This window comes from Aethalodelphis obliquidens, unplaced genomic scaffold (assembly GCF_003676395.1).
Source record: "Aethalodelphis obliquidens isolate GAN/ISIS:26980383/991018 unplaced genomic scaffold, ASM367639v1 scaffold34, whole genome shotgun sequence".
NCBI classification, from domain to species: Eukaryota; Metazoa; Chordata; class Mammalia; order Artiodactyla; family Delphinidae; genus Aethalodelphis; species Aethalodelphis obliquidens.
Genome location: NW_020837978.1, coordinates 13984829 through 13999445, shown reverse-complemented (window position 1 = coordinate 13999445; position 14617 = coordinate 13984829). Strand labels below are relative to the sequence as shown.

Below are 14617 nucleotides of genomic sequence, written 5' to 3'. Positions count from 1 at the left end.
ATAAAAGGATTCCACCATAAATACCAGTGGCATTAAAAGAATTAAGAGAACACTGCAAACAGCTTTAAGCTAACAAACTTGACAATGTAGATGAAACAGACAAATTTCTTGAAAAACACCATGTTCTAAAATGGATAGAATAAACCACCTAAGTAGCTATGTATCTGTTATAGAAACTGAATTTGTAATTTCAAAACTTCTCACAAAGAAATTGGTCCAAATGGCTTCACTAGTGAATTGTACCAAACACGAAATAAGAAATAATATTAACCATCCACAAACTTTTCAGTAATAGAGAAGGAAGATATACTTCTCATTTCATTTTATGAAGCCAGTGTAACTCTGACAGAAGAACCTGACAAGAACATTACAAGAAAAGAAAATGACAGAGACTAAACCTCATGAACACAGATACAAAATCCTTAACAAAATATTAGGAAACTGAATCCAACACAATGAAAGGATAATACATTGAGAACAAGTGGAATTTTTTTCCCCCAGGAATGCAAGGTTGCTTCAACATTCAAGAATCAGTGTAATTCACCACATTAACAGATTAAAGGAGAAAAACTGTATGATCATCATAAAAGATACAGAAAAAGTATTTGAAAAAATCTAACATCCTTTCATAATAAAAAGTTCTCAGCAAACTAGGAATACAAAGGAACTTCCTCAATCTGATAAAGGGCATTTGTGAAAAGCCACAGCCAACATTACACATGATGATAAAACACTGAACACATCACTCCTAAGGTCAGGAACAAGGCAAGGAAGTCTGCTCTTCCACTTCTATTCAGCTCTGTACTGGTGGTCCTGACCAATGCAATAAGGTAAGGGAAAAAAATGAGCAAAAGGATAGTTTTTTAAAAAAGCAAAACAGTCTTTATTCACAGTTGATATTGTAGAATTCCTCCCAACAAAAAAATCTACAAAAATATAAATGGAATTTAAAATGAAGTCAACAAAGTCTCTGGGTATAAAGTCAATATGCAAAATTAAACTGTATTTCTATATAACTGCAACAAACAACTTGAAAAGTTAAAAATAAATTCTACTTACAATCACAGAAAAAATAAGTATCTAGAAATAAATTTAACAGAATACATTCTCGGTGAAAACTAGAAAACACTGTTGGGAGAAATTAAAGACCCTGAAAAGATGGAGAGACAGACCACACCCATAGGTCAGAACAGGGGTCGGGAAACCTTTTATTTATTTATTTTTTTGAATTTTATTTTATTTTTTTTATACAGCAGGTTCTTATTAGTTACCTATTTTATACATATTAGTGTATATATGTCAACCCCAATCTCCCAACTCATCCTACCACCACCACTGTCCCCTTGCTCCCCACTTTGTGCCCATACATTTGGGGAAACTTTTTCTTTAAAAGGCCAGATGGGGGCTTCCCTGGTGGCACAGTGGTTGAGAATCCGCCTGCCGATGCAGGGGACACGGGTTCGTGCCCCGGTCCAGGAAGATCCCACATGCCGCGGAGCGGCTGCGCCCGTGAGCTATGGCCGCTGAGCCTGCGCGTCCGGAGCCTGTTGCCCCGCAACGGGAGAGGACACAACAGTGAGAGGCCCGAGTAACGCAAAAAATAAATAAATAAATAAAAGGCCAGATGGCAGATATTTTAGTTTCTGCGGATCACATGGTCTCTGTTGCAACTACTCTGCCATTGTAGTATGAAAGCAGTCATACACAATACATGATGAATGAGTATGGCTGTGTTCCAATAAAACTTTATTTACAAAAACAGGTGGAGGGGGCCGGATTTAACCCATGGGCCATAGTTTGCTGACCCCTGGATTAGAAGACAAAAAAATGTAAAGATGTCAATTCTCCTTCAAATAATTTATAGCTTCAATCCATTCCAATCAAAATTCTAAAAGTTTTTGTAAATACTGACAAGTTGATAACAAAATTTTTATAGAAATGTAAGGACCTAAAATAGCCTAAACAATCTTGGAAAAAAAAAAGTTGGAGGAATTTATACTACCTGAGTTACTATAAAGATACAATAATCAAGACAGCAGGGTACTGGGTTAAGGATAAACAAAGAGATCAATGGAATAGTGTCCAGAAATTGGCTACAGGTATGGCCAGCTGACTTTTTTATAATGTTGCCAAAATAATTCAATGGGAAAAAAATTGTCTTTTGGACAACTAGATACTTATATGAAAAAAATTTGAATCTTGACCCATATCTTACATCAAAACCAAAAATTAACTTGAGATAGACTAGTGTCCTAAATATAAAGGCTAAAATAATAAACCTCCTCAAAGAAAACATAGGAGGCTGTCCGTGCAAGTTGAGAGTTGCAATGATTTTGCAGAAAAAATACAAAAAGTTCTAAGCATAAAAAAAAAATGGATACATTAGGCTGCAAAATTTAAAAACTGCTCATCAAAGGGTCTATTAAGAAAATGAAAAGGCAAGGCAAAGACAGGGAAAAATATTCAAGATAACATATCTCATTTCCAGATTACATAAAGAACTCCTACAAGACAAGAGAAACCCAATTTTTAGGAGACTTGGACAAATATTTCTCCAAAGAGGAACTATGAATGGCCAATAAGCACATGAAAAGATGTTCCACATCACTAGTCATCAGGGAATTGCATTTTAAAACCACAATGATAAAACAATACATACCCATTAGAATGGCTGACATTAAAAAAAAAAAAAAAAAGTACCACCTCCAAATGTTGTAGTCTTGGTACAACAACTGTGTAAAACCATTTGGTAGTTCCTTACACATAAATTTACCATATGACTCAGCAATTTCCTATGTATTTACCCTTCAGAAATGAAAACATAAGTCCACAAAAACACTTGCACAGAATGTTCATACAGATTTATTCATAACAGCAAAAAATTTTAAACAACACAAATGCCTTTCAACAGGAGAATAAACAAATTGTGATACATCCATACAATGGAACACTGCTCAGCAATAAAAAGGAAAAAACTACTGATCCATGCAAGAACATGGATGAATCTCAAAAGCTGTTTTACTCGGTGAAAGAAACCAAACGCTAAAAAGTGTATACTGACTGATTCCATTTTACAAAGTTCAAGAGCAGGCAAAACTCTGTTTAGGGTATGGCAGTCTAAATAGTGTTTGCCTCTGGAGGGAGGGAAGGAAATGACTGGAATTTTTTAGGGTGGTGGAAACATCGTGTATCTTGACTGGGGTACTGGCTACATAGTGTGGACATTATCCAAAACTCAATGAAATTCAATTAAGATCTGTGCATGTAATTACAATATGTAATTATACCGCAATTTTAAAAACAAGACATAATTTTACATTTATTAAAAATATCACCACTCAGTGTATGTAAGGTTTTGATAAAATGATCACTCTGAGCTATAGTTCTTTAAACCCTTAAAAAGTTTTAGATATTTGTATCAAGTGCCTTAAAAAAATGTGCCTACCCTGGCGGTCCAGTGGTTAGGGCTCCGTGCCTCCAATGCAGGGGGCACGGGTTCGATTCCTGGTGGGGGAACTAAGATCCCACCTGCCACATGGCGCGGCCAAAAAAAAGTGCCTACCATAAATACATAATCAAAGCACAAAAAAAGTTCTAGCAGGATAAATGAGTCGTTACGAATGGTTATCTATTAGGGTGGGAAGGAAGAGATGGTTAAGGGGCACTTTCATTTTTTATTTGTAAATTATATGTGTGTGTATATATTTACATATATATACATATATTCAATTTACTTTTTTTAAACCCGAGATTATATTCATGTAATAACTGTGTAAAATTTAAAACAATAAAACACAGAACTCCTAAATGTTCATACCCTTTTTCTCACCATTTCACTTTGCAAAATCTTCCAAATATATTTACAATAATTATGAGTCACTTTAATAATATTTGTATCTTAAATCCCAGGCTTTTAAAAACTTGATCATAAACTTTATAGAGCTTTGCATCATTTCTTTAAAAAGAAAATATTTTGCTCATGATAACCGCATATCTTTGTGAATATACAGCAAACCACTGAATTACATACTTTAAAAGGGTGAATTTTATGCTATGTGAATTAAATCAAAATTTTCAAAAAAGAAAGCCTCTTGCTTCTGAGATTACAATGATTCCTAATATTCTTTAATGTACTGATGGAACTAGAGACATTTTGTAGATGAGTGCTTTAACACATTTAAGCAATTAACACATTTTTAAACGCAAGTAATTATCAAATCCCAAAACAGGCACACTATACCAACTATGGAAGACTGCTAACAATCCACACATATATATCTTTTTCGCCTTACTAACAAGATCCTAATTTTGATTCTGTTATAAAATATTTTCTTCCAGTTATAAAATATTTTATAAAATATAAAACACGCAACAGTTATAAAATATTTTCTTCCTTGGTCCCTACTGCTGTTCAGAGTAGCTGCATGATACTATTCTGGCCAATGAGCTATAAATAGAAATCTACTGCTGGAACTTCCAGGAAAGCTCCTGGTTTCCCAATAAAAGAGGGAGAGACTTGGCTTGGAATACCCCAGCCTTTCCCATCTTTTCTGCTTTGAAGTTGGAATGATGGCTGACAGTGCAGTAATGATCTTGTGACAGAACTGGAAACTAAAAGGAGACTTCCTTGGATACCTACACCAACTCTGGACTGCCTGTTTCTAAACTGCTTATAGTGAGAGAAAAATAAAAGCCTTATTAATTGGTTAAGCCATTGTAGTTGAGATTCTGTTATACGTAGGACAATATAATCCTGATACAATGATCAACAGAGTTATTGAAAAATATACACCATTATTATTTACTGACAACTAAACTAACACATCAATTAATTCAGAAGGAAAACCAACAGAGATCATACCTTAACAGCAGTATTTGGTTTCATACCACATCGGTACGTCCTTGCTATCTGTGGAGTCAGCTGGATTTCCTTGGTAAGTTGCCTCCATTTCCTACACTCAGGTTTTGTACATTGAACCTAGATGGAAAGTAAGAAGTCAAGATCAATGGGTTGGCACCTCGCGAGCTATAGCATTTCTATCTTCCACCTCTCACTTTGCCATCTTCTTCACATGATTTGGTCAACAACCATTCAGCACTTCCAAGTAAATACCTTTTCTTCCCCTTGTGCCATCGCCACCCATAAAATCCACTTTTACCCCATCAGTCTAATTTCTGATTCAATACTAGCTCAGGCCCCCAGAAGTGCAAAGGGGATCTTAGTACTGTTGTCAGAATGGCTTTCTAGCTCTAACCTAAGGAAACAGAGTTAAATTTAGTTGCAGGTAGTCAAAAAGTCTCACACTAAAAGCAATGTGGTATCCTGGATTGCATCCTGCAACAGTAAAAAGACACTAATGAAAACACTGAAGAAATCCAAATAAGTCTGTAACATACTTATTAGTACTGTACCAATGTTAAGTTCTTAGTTCAAAATATAATCCTGGTGTGTTAGATGATAACAGTAGGAGAAACTGGGTGAAGGATATACAGGAACTCTGTACTATCCTTGCAAATTTTCTATAAATTTAAAATTTTTCCAAAATAAAAAAGCATGCAGATATCCATCTGCAGAAGAATGAAGTTGGGCCCCTACTTAATACACATACAAAACTTAAAATGGATCAAACACCTTAATGTAAAGAGCTAAAATGATCAACTTCTTAGAAGAAAATATGAGTCAGTCTTCATGACCTCAGATTTGGCGTGGATTCTTAGATAGGACACCAGAAGCACAAGCATCAAAAGAAAAAATGGATAAACTGAACTTCATCAAAATTTAAAACTTCTGTGCACTAAAGGACACTATCAAGAAGTGAAAAGACAACCTAAAGAATAGGAGAAAATATTTGCAAATCACTTATCTGATCAGGGCCCAGTATCTAGAATAGATAAAGAACACTCACCATTCGACCACAAAAAGACAAACAACCCAATTTAAAAATGGGCAAAAGACTTGAATAGACATTTCTCCAAAGAAGATATACAAATGCCAGCAAGCACAGAAAAGATGCATTAGTCATTAGGGAAATGCAAATTAAAACCAGGAGATACCACTTCATGCCCACTAACACAGCTATAATTTTTATTATTTATTTATTTATTTATTTTTGCAGTATGCGGGCCTCTCACTGTTGTGGCCTCTCCCGTCACGGAGCACAGGCTCCGGACACGCAGGCTCAGCGGCCATGGCTCATGGGCCCAGCCGCTCCGCGGCATGTGGGATCTTCCCGGACCGGGGCACGAACCCGTGTCCCCTGCATCGGCAGGCGGACTCTCAACCACTGCGCCACCAGGGAAGCCTCAAGACAGCTATAATTTAAAAAAATGGTAAACATGAGTTGGTGAGGATGTGGAGAAATCTGAACTCTCATACATTGCTGGTGGGAATGAGAGAGGGTGCAGCAGTTAGCTATGGAAAAGGGTTATCAGTTCCTCGAAAAGTTAAACATAGATTTACTATGATCCAGCAATTTCATTCCTAGGAATGTACCCAGAAGAACTGAAAACAGATGTTCAAAAATATTTGTATACAAATATTCACAGCAGCACTGTTTGCAGTAACTAAAAGGTAGAGATGACCCAAATGTCCATCAACAGATGAAGGGATAAGTAAAATGTGGCAAATCCATAGAGTGGAATATTATTCCCCCATGAAAAGGAATGAGGTCCTAATACATGCTACCACAAGGATGATTCTCAAGTGCACTACGTTAAGTGAATGAAGTCAAATATGAAAGGTCACACACTGCATGATTCCTTAATATAAAATATCTAAAATGGTAAATCCATAAAGACAGAAAGCAGATTAGTGGTTGCCAGGGGCTGGAGGCAGGGAGGAATGGGAGGTGACTGCTGAATGGGCACAGGTGTCCTTTGTGGATGTTGAAAATGTTTTGGAATTAGACAGAGGTGGTGGTTGCACAACATTGTGAATGTACTAAATGCCATTGAGGTGTACACTTTAAAATGGTTAATTTTATGTGAATTTTTTGTGAATTGAAAGTTATGTGGGGACTTCCCTGGTGGCTCAGTGGTTAAGAATCTGCCTGCCAAAGCGGAGGACACGGGTTCGAGCCCTGGTCCAGGAAGAGCCCACATGCCACGGAGCAACTAAGCCTGTGTGCCACAACTACTGAGCCCAAGTGCCACAACTACTGAGCCTGTGCTCTAGAGCCCGTGCTCCACAACAAGAGAAGCCACCACAGCGAGAAGCACGTGCACTGCAATGAAGAGTAGCCCCCCCCGCCGCAACTAGAGAAAGCCCACTTGCAGCAATGAAGACCCAATGCAGCCAAAAATAAATAAATAAATAAAATAAAATTTAAAGTTATGTGAATTTCACTTCAATTAAAAATTTTTTAAGTATGCAGAGAGAAGCTCAAATTACCTGTAATGTTAAATAAATTAGCAAATCATTTATTAAATGATGTTATATTTATATTATATATGCAATTGCTAAAATATGTTTTCAAAGAACAGCTAGATAGAAAAATGATATAAAGTTAAATTAATAAAAAAACTCAGTTAGCAAAAACTTACATGCAAAGTATGATTTTAAACCTAATTAGGATTTGTATATAAAGCATAAAATTGTGTTTAAACATACACAGAAAAACATGAATAGAAAAAAAGATGAGAGAGATATGGACCAAACACTGACTATCACCAGTTGGTAATGAGTCTTTAGTTTCTTCTTTACACCATAGGTTGAATTATGTGATTTCTGTACAAAAATCAAAAATGTGATTTGCTTTCACAGTTACAGAAAGAATAAATGTAATAAAAGAAAACTTTCCTAAAAATTGGTATTTTCATCCATTCCTCTTGCATTTAGCTCTACAAATCCTTTACAGAACAGTAAAGCGTTGTTATCTTCTTTACCCAGTAGGGAAGCTGCTGGTCTGCCATGAAAGCCTTGGGGCTAGGTTCAGTTTTTCCATTGCTAGTCCATATTTTTTTCCATGTAGTATATTTGTCATATCCATCCTTATGGCTGAAAAAGAATAAAAATAAATATATCAAGCTATAAGTTATTCAGGTTTTCAAAACAGGTGGCAGAAATCTTACATAAAGGACTTAACCAGCCATATTTTAAGGAGGGGGGTAGTTATCATGGCACCCATAAAACAGGTGGCATTCCTATCAGTTTTAGTACTTAAAACTATCAAGAAGGGATGGTTACCTGTCTGTCCAGCACCCTCTAGTTGTCAGCATCCTCCCCCTAATCTTTGCATTCTGCCCCCATGCATTGGCACAGAAGAAGCAGCTCCTAGATTTTTCAGAATTTGCAAACTAAGGAGAATAACTGTCTCACAGCAGATGCTTTTTGAGCGCTGAGTGTGCACACACATAAGTGTACACACATGCAAACTACAGCATCAAAGTCCTGGCCCACCGGTAGTCAGCACAGGTGTGGCTGAAACAGTGGAATAATTCAGTAAGCCTGGGGGCTCAGTCATAACCATCTGACCCCCTCCACCACCCAAGCCACCATCCCTTCCACCACGGAAACCTCAAACAATTATCAGAACAAACCTTCTATAGTAATGGTCAAAGCATTCATTACAGAAATGCTCCCCACAGGAGAGGTGATACCACCGGGATGTGTAGCCATTTTTGGCACATCTGAAAACAGCAAAAACGGGTAGCTTTGGTAATGAATAAACATTTCTTCTTGTTTTGTTTTTTTTTAACATTTATCAAATCGTTTAAAAAAAAAAATTAATCAAGCACCTCCTAGGAGCCCTTTTGCCTTACCTCCAACAGACAGAATTACAACAACCAGAATTATAACAGGGGAATCCTAACAACCAGATTACAACAAGGGAAATGGAAAGGCCAACTGATACATAACAGTGCATGGTGAGGACACAGGGACTTAGATCAGTGGTACCCATCAGAAGGGCCTGGGACTTAGCAGTGTTATCAAGACTCCACGGAGTGATGATAGGGTTTTAGACATGAAAGAAGGGATGCCAGTGGCCTTGCTGCATGTGAGTGAAGGAGCAAAGTGCGGTCTTTAGTAATAACATCTGGCCTGATACTAAACAGTGAACGAATCTGGCCAGCTGGAATGGGACCATCCAGCATGCAATCTAGTAAATACAACCTACCACACAGCTAATCATGTAGTCAAAGAAGGAAATATAATGCCACTATGAACAGTAACACCACCACCTCTTTGTGATTAAAAAAACAAAACAAAAAACCAAAAACAACAACAAAAAAAAAACCCAGGATATGTTTTCTAGGTTTTACTGAATGTTAACTGAAGATTTTTCTCTGGAAGTAAAAGGTTATGCTTGGGTCATCCTAATAAAAATGGCAAGAGTACAGTTAGCTACACAGCTTTAATGAGACCTGTATATATCTGTTGGAGGAGAAGGTATGTTATATGAGGGAGAAAAGCAGCACAGGGAAATAAGCATATACTTGTCTCTCCAGGGAGGTCAAGGTTCTCTCTCCTCTGCCCCCACCTCTTACCCCCATCCCATCCTCAAACTGTCCCCCCTGCCATCCCCTACCACCAGAGGTACAGCCATTGTGGATGGGACTGGAGGACACGGATTGGCAGAGTTGGGCGTGCTGTATACAAAATGGGCAGACAATGTCTCTGTTGTTGGATAACAAGTATCTCTATGTATCTTCAGGAAGACTATCTTTGAGGATGAAGGCTCTCACCCGCAGGAAGGTGAGGCCAAGACCTGCCATCTAAACAGACCTTTCAGAAGCGCTGGCAAAGCACACGGGACACGCGGCTGTACAGCCGGCTTTTTCGCATTTCCTGTACTTCTTCTCTGACCCACCATCTTCATCCTCATCTGCCGTCTCTGTGGCCTTTTTCTTCACCTGAGAAAGAACCAGCTGAGGTTAAGAGTACACCGGCAGGGCCAAAGGTAAAGGCGGTGGGAGGTTTACTACTGAAATCACTTCCACGTTAGAAGTTCTAAACGTGAAGATCAACAGCATCCTGGCAGTGGGGGAGGGGTTGATGATACAGCCATTTCCCTGAGACTGCACTGTGCAAATAACTCGCTAATTTGCTAGAAATTTAGAACTAGCACTTTAGCAACAGCTCTCTGAGTAGAGAACTAAAATGCGTATGAGCTTCTCTCAGGAAAAAGCTGTTTCAACTATACTTCAATAAAAAAGTTAAAAAATTTTTAAAAAGCTGTGCCATCAGAAATAAAAGCCACTCTCAAATCAAGATTTTTTTCTTTACTTAGTTATATCCTCTCAGTATTATAGATTTTAAAAACTAGACAAATTCTAGAAAAAGAATTCCATCATTCAATATTTTTCTTTAAAAAAAAAAAAGGTCCTACAAGAGAGATGGCAGCAAGTAACCTGCTAACAGCACCCAACCAACTACAAGCTGAGGTCCAAATTCCTATGAATGACACCAAGCGAAGCATGATCTGGCCCCAGCTCATATCCTGGAGGCAACCCTACAGCTGTGATTCTCTGAACACCCCATGCTGATTCACACTCTGCGCCTTTTATCTCCGCAGTTCCCTCTGCCAGACACTTTTTTCCTACATTCTATCACTTTATCACACTGATTGTCCCAAGGTGAATTTCTTCACTAGACTGCAAGCCCCTTGAGGGCTGGAATTATATCAACTCTAATTCTTCAGTCCCAATCACAGTAGCCTGTTGTTCAAAACAGGTGCATTGAATGAATAAATGAGTGATACCTGCCTACCGGAGCTCCTCAAAGGAAGGCTATCTGGAGAATGATCAAAAGGTGCTTTTTTCTTTGTCCTCCCCCGTGGGGTTGCCATTGTATCAGAAAATCTGAAAAAAAAAAAAACCAAACAAACATTACATATTAGCATCTGCTAATACTTTCAACACTCTGGAGTCAAGTTATTATGTAATTTAGTTGGTAAGAGTGTATGTTCCGCAGTCAGATGGCCTGAGTGTGAAGCTATTGCTTTCAAGTTACTTAAGCTCGCTAAGACTACACCTCAGTGTCCTCATATATAAAATGGGCACAGCCAGAGTGTACCCTAGCATTGGTGTGAAGATTAAGTAAAATAACTAATTTAAAGCACCAGGCCTGGTATAAGTACTCAGTAAATGTTATCCATTAGTAGTATGTATATTTACATATAAAAATGTAACTACACGAATGACCAATAAACAACTGACACTGCTGTTTATAAAATTCAATGAGTAAAAATATCTCATTTTTGTTTGTAATATTCCTCTCTATCTCACTGCATCTTCTTAGTTCCTGAATTTTGCTCTCTTATTATACTTTAAAAAGAACACTCATTCATTCCTTCTCAATAAAACCCAACAAATAAATCTCAGGCACACTGTCTAGTCACTACTGAATATAGGAATCTGGGTTAGATAGTCACTAATATCTTCCACTGGACAAATTTTATGAGTTCTCCAACTAGTCTAATAACAGCACAGTTAAAGAAACATTAAGAACCAAAAGTCTACAAGAAAAATAATGCATAAAACCATGAATGATTAAGTTATCATATTAGTATTTTTCAATTAAATTCGATAAGGAATGAAAAATGCTTAGCATAAGTACTCAGCAGTGTATGGATCCTACAATTATCACACATCTCCTTCCCTGCTCTATATTTACTACACACACATACACTTACACAAAACGATAGCATGAGAAATAAACAGGACATACCTATGGATAAGAAAATGGAAAGTGGAAAAGTGTTTTTATCTTAAGATACAAATCCCACATATATGATCTTAATCCTGGGGAAAAGCTTTAAAGGGCCTGTAGTCCTATTGTTTCACTATAAAGTGTAATCCTATTGTTTGCACTAACATTCATAAGCACATTTTTCATGGATTATTAACATCACGTGTGAAGACTTTCAGTCTGCCATCTATAACAACTTTGAGAAATCTTGACACCGATGTTATGGATGGTTTTTCTTTGACTCAGTCTTCACTTTCTCAAAACCATTATGTTAGCTGTGAACAAATATACCTTACGCATATTTTGAAATGCATTACAGTTCTTTAACCATTAAAAAAAAATTGCCATTAGTGCCACAGCACTCATTATACAGTTGGATAAAGAACTAATGATTTTAAAAGTACTACTGTCTACCTATACTTATACCCAGAGGAGGCTTTCTGGATCACATTTTCAAAATTTTGTCCAATCTAACCAATCTTTTTATGTAAAACATATATCCCACATTATTAATAAAATGGACCATGAATAAAGCATGTGTAAACACGTATACAGTATATCTTAAGTATTGCAGCAAAAATATTTGAGTCTAATGTGGGGTTTAGGGACATAAATAAAATCAGGTTCATGCAACATTTGAAAGTGTTACCTGGGCAAGAAAGCACTCTCAAAAGAAAGCTCTCCCAAAAGAAAGCATAGATTCTGGAAATTTCATCAAACATTTTAACCCAACTGTATACTGAAAAACATGTATTTGATTGCAATGAACAAATATGTAATTCAAGAAATGGTTAACAGGAAATGAAAACATTAGCTATAAAAGCCATAAAGAAATCTGTGTTGTCTGGGAAAAATATGATTGAAGATTTTTAGGGCAGTAATTTTGTCTCAGTTAATTATACAATTAACAGTTATGTACCTTCATCCTTTTTTTGACACTTACTGTAATCTCTGTATTTTCACTGTTGCTGGGTTCTTGGGGCTTAAAATAGAGGAAAAATATTTAAGTTGGAAGGACTACAGTTAATTGTGCTTTTAAATATAGTCTTAGAAATATGATCAAAAGTGTCATTAAAACAAATTAGTTTACTGGAAGTGCTTTCCCACCTGGTTCTTCAAATTAATAAACTCACCTAACGTTAAGTATGATCAATTTGTTTCAGGTTCAATATGACTTTATAGGCATATTTCTTCCTAATTTTAAATTCATAGCTTTGGTTTTCTTTCAATGTGACAAAAGAAAGAAAAAAATGGTTGGGAGGGCATAAATATATAGATGAACATATCAATGTCTAGATTTCTACTTTAATAATTCCCAGGATTTTTTCAGAAGTAGCTTACTCAAAAAGCTTTTTTAAAAGACACAGAATTCATAAAAATATGAATCTAAAGAACTCCAGGTTGGAATAAAAATTTATAGTGGTGTTAGCATAATTTCTCAAAACTGGACAAAATACTAGAAACTTCTTCAGAGACAAAAAGAGCGAAAGTTTCCCTTTGGGCCACCTGAAATTCTACCCACAATAATCAAATTTTCCGAAATATGGATCCAGTTCAATTGCCCGAATGCTTTGTTGACTACTTTCTCTGCGTGGAAGATAATTATTAATGGTCATTTTCTCCTGTACCTCCTGCCGAAACCGTCCCTCCCACTCGCTTTCCTTTTACTAAAATAGGTTAAAAAAAAAAAAAAAAACCAACCAAAGTGTAAAAGCCTCGAGTTGTGTGTGCACAGGTGGAGTGACGGATCTCCCCAAAGGGAGTGGTCTATGGACGCCCGTACGCTCTCCCGAGGGAGGGCTGGGCCTCCAGCTGGCTAGGTTCCAGATCACGCAACCCCAACTCATTACAGCTGGGCCTGCCCATTCCTTCCTCTTTCACCTGCCGGCTGCTAGGCTGTTGACTAACAGCTACCGTAATCGGGCCGCCCCCTAGGGGTCCCAGGTCCCGGCGGAGTTACCCCAGCAACCTGGCAATGCAGATCGCGTCTCAACGCGTGGTCGCGGCGCCGCAGTCGAACTAATAACACCTGCGAGGCCGTGCCGGCTCCTCGGCGCCACGCTCTTGGCTGGGAAGAACAGCCAGGGAGTTCCTACTCCCGGACTGTAGGTCCCCCGCCTACTCCCCGCAGCAGGTACTCCCCAGGTGACAGGGCACTGACAGCCCCCAGGAGGGAGCCCCAGCGTTCCCTGTGCCAGATGCAGCAGCCACGCTTTCTGAAAAGCTTTCTCGTCTCTTCTCCGAAGTCGAAGCAACAGCCTCTCCGGGCTCACCTTTGCTCTGGAGGCGTGCAAGGAGTCGCGGCGAGAAGGCACCGCTGTACAGAAAGGAAATATTGCGGGGAGGAGGGGTTAGGAGAAACCCGCAGCACCGCGATGAACCGGGGAACCCGGTCGCTGCAACACCCCAGTCCGGGAATTCCCCCTTTCTCAGGCTGGGATCCCCACCTCTCACCCCCTACCAATCCGGGGAAGGAGGTATAGCTCCGAGGGCACCGGTCCGCCTCCCACCCGGGCAAGGAGAGCTGCACAGGGGCAGGAGAGCGTGCACCCCGGCCAAGCTGCTTTGTGCAGAGCTGTCACCCGAAATCCACCGCCGCCCACACGCCCGCCCCCGGAGCCGCGTGCCCCCCACCTCAGAGCGCAGGCGAGACCTCGCGCGCCGCCCAGAGCTGCGGGCGCCTCTCCGAAGCCGCGCGCCGAGCGCACGAGACTGCAGGATCCGCGCAGCGAGCCGCAGCCCCCGCTCGGCCGCCGCCGCCGCTGCTTCCGCCCCTGTCACGACGTGACCCGGGGTGGGAGGAGCCGGCGGGAAGAGGGAGGAGTAGGGTCCCCGCCTTCGCCTTCGCCGCGCTACTCGCCCCGCCCTGGCCATTTCCGCCGCTGAGCAAGCCGGGGAGCGTGGGGAGGGGGGCGGGGTCTGTGCGCC

General features: G+C 39.3%; 1 protein-coding gene across 7 annotated transcripts in view; it reads right to left on the bottom strand.

The window, feature by feature from the left end:
- The window catches only part of KDM1B (lysine demethylase 1B), a 55607-nt gene extending 41156 nt beyond the window's left edge, over positions 1–14451 (bottom strand). For 2 of the 7 annotated variants that reach the window (XM_027128466.1, XM_027128469.1), the window contains exons 1-8: positions 14324–14450; positions 13963–14006; positions 12633–12671; positions 10701–10800; positions 9725–9852; positions 8539–8628; positions 7885–7996; positions 4862–4978 (exon numbers count right to left, since the gene is read on the bottom strand). In XM_027128466.1, coding sequence (XP_026984267.1) covers positions 4862–4978; positions 7885–7996; positions 8539–8628; positions 9725–9852; positions 10701–10787 — 534 coding nt within the window. In that variant the 5' untranslated portion in view covers positions 10788–10800; positions 12633–12671; positions 13963–14006; positions 14324–14450. Of the gene's footprint in view, positions 1–4861; positions 4979–7884; positions 7997–8538; positions 8629–9724; positions 9853–10700; positions 10801–12632; positions 12672–12822; positions 12912–13649; positions 14007–14323 lie in introns of those variants that run through there. The other 5 variants (XM_027128472.1, XM_027128470.1, XM_027128468.1 and 2 more) reach the window with 5 other exon arrangements.
- Between the last annotated feature and the right edge of the window lie 166 nt (positions 14452–14617).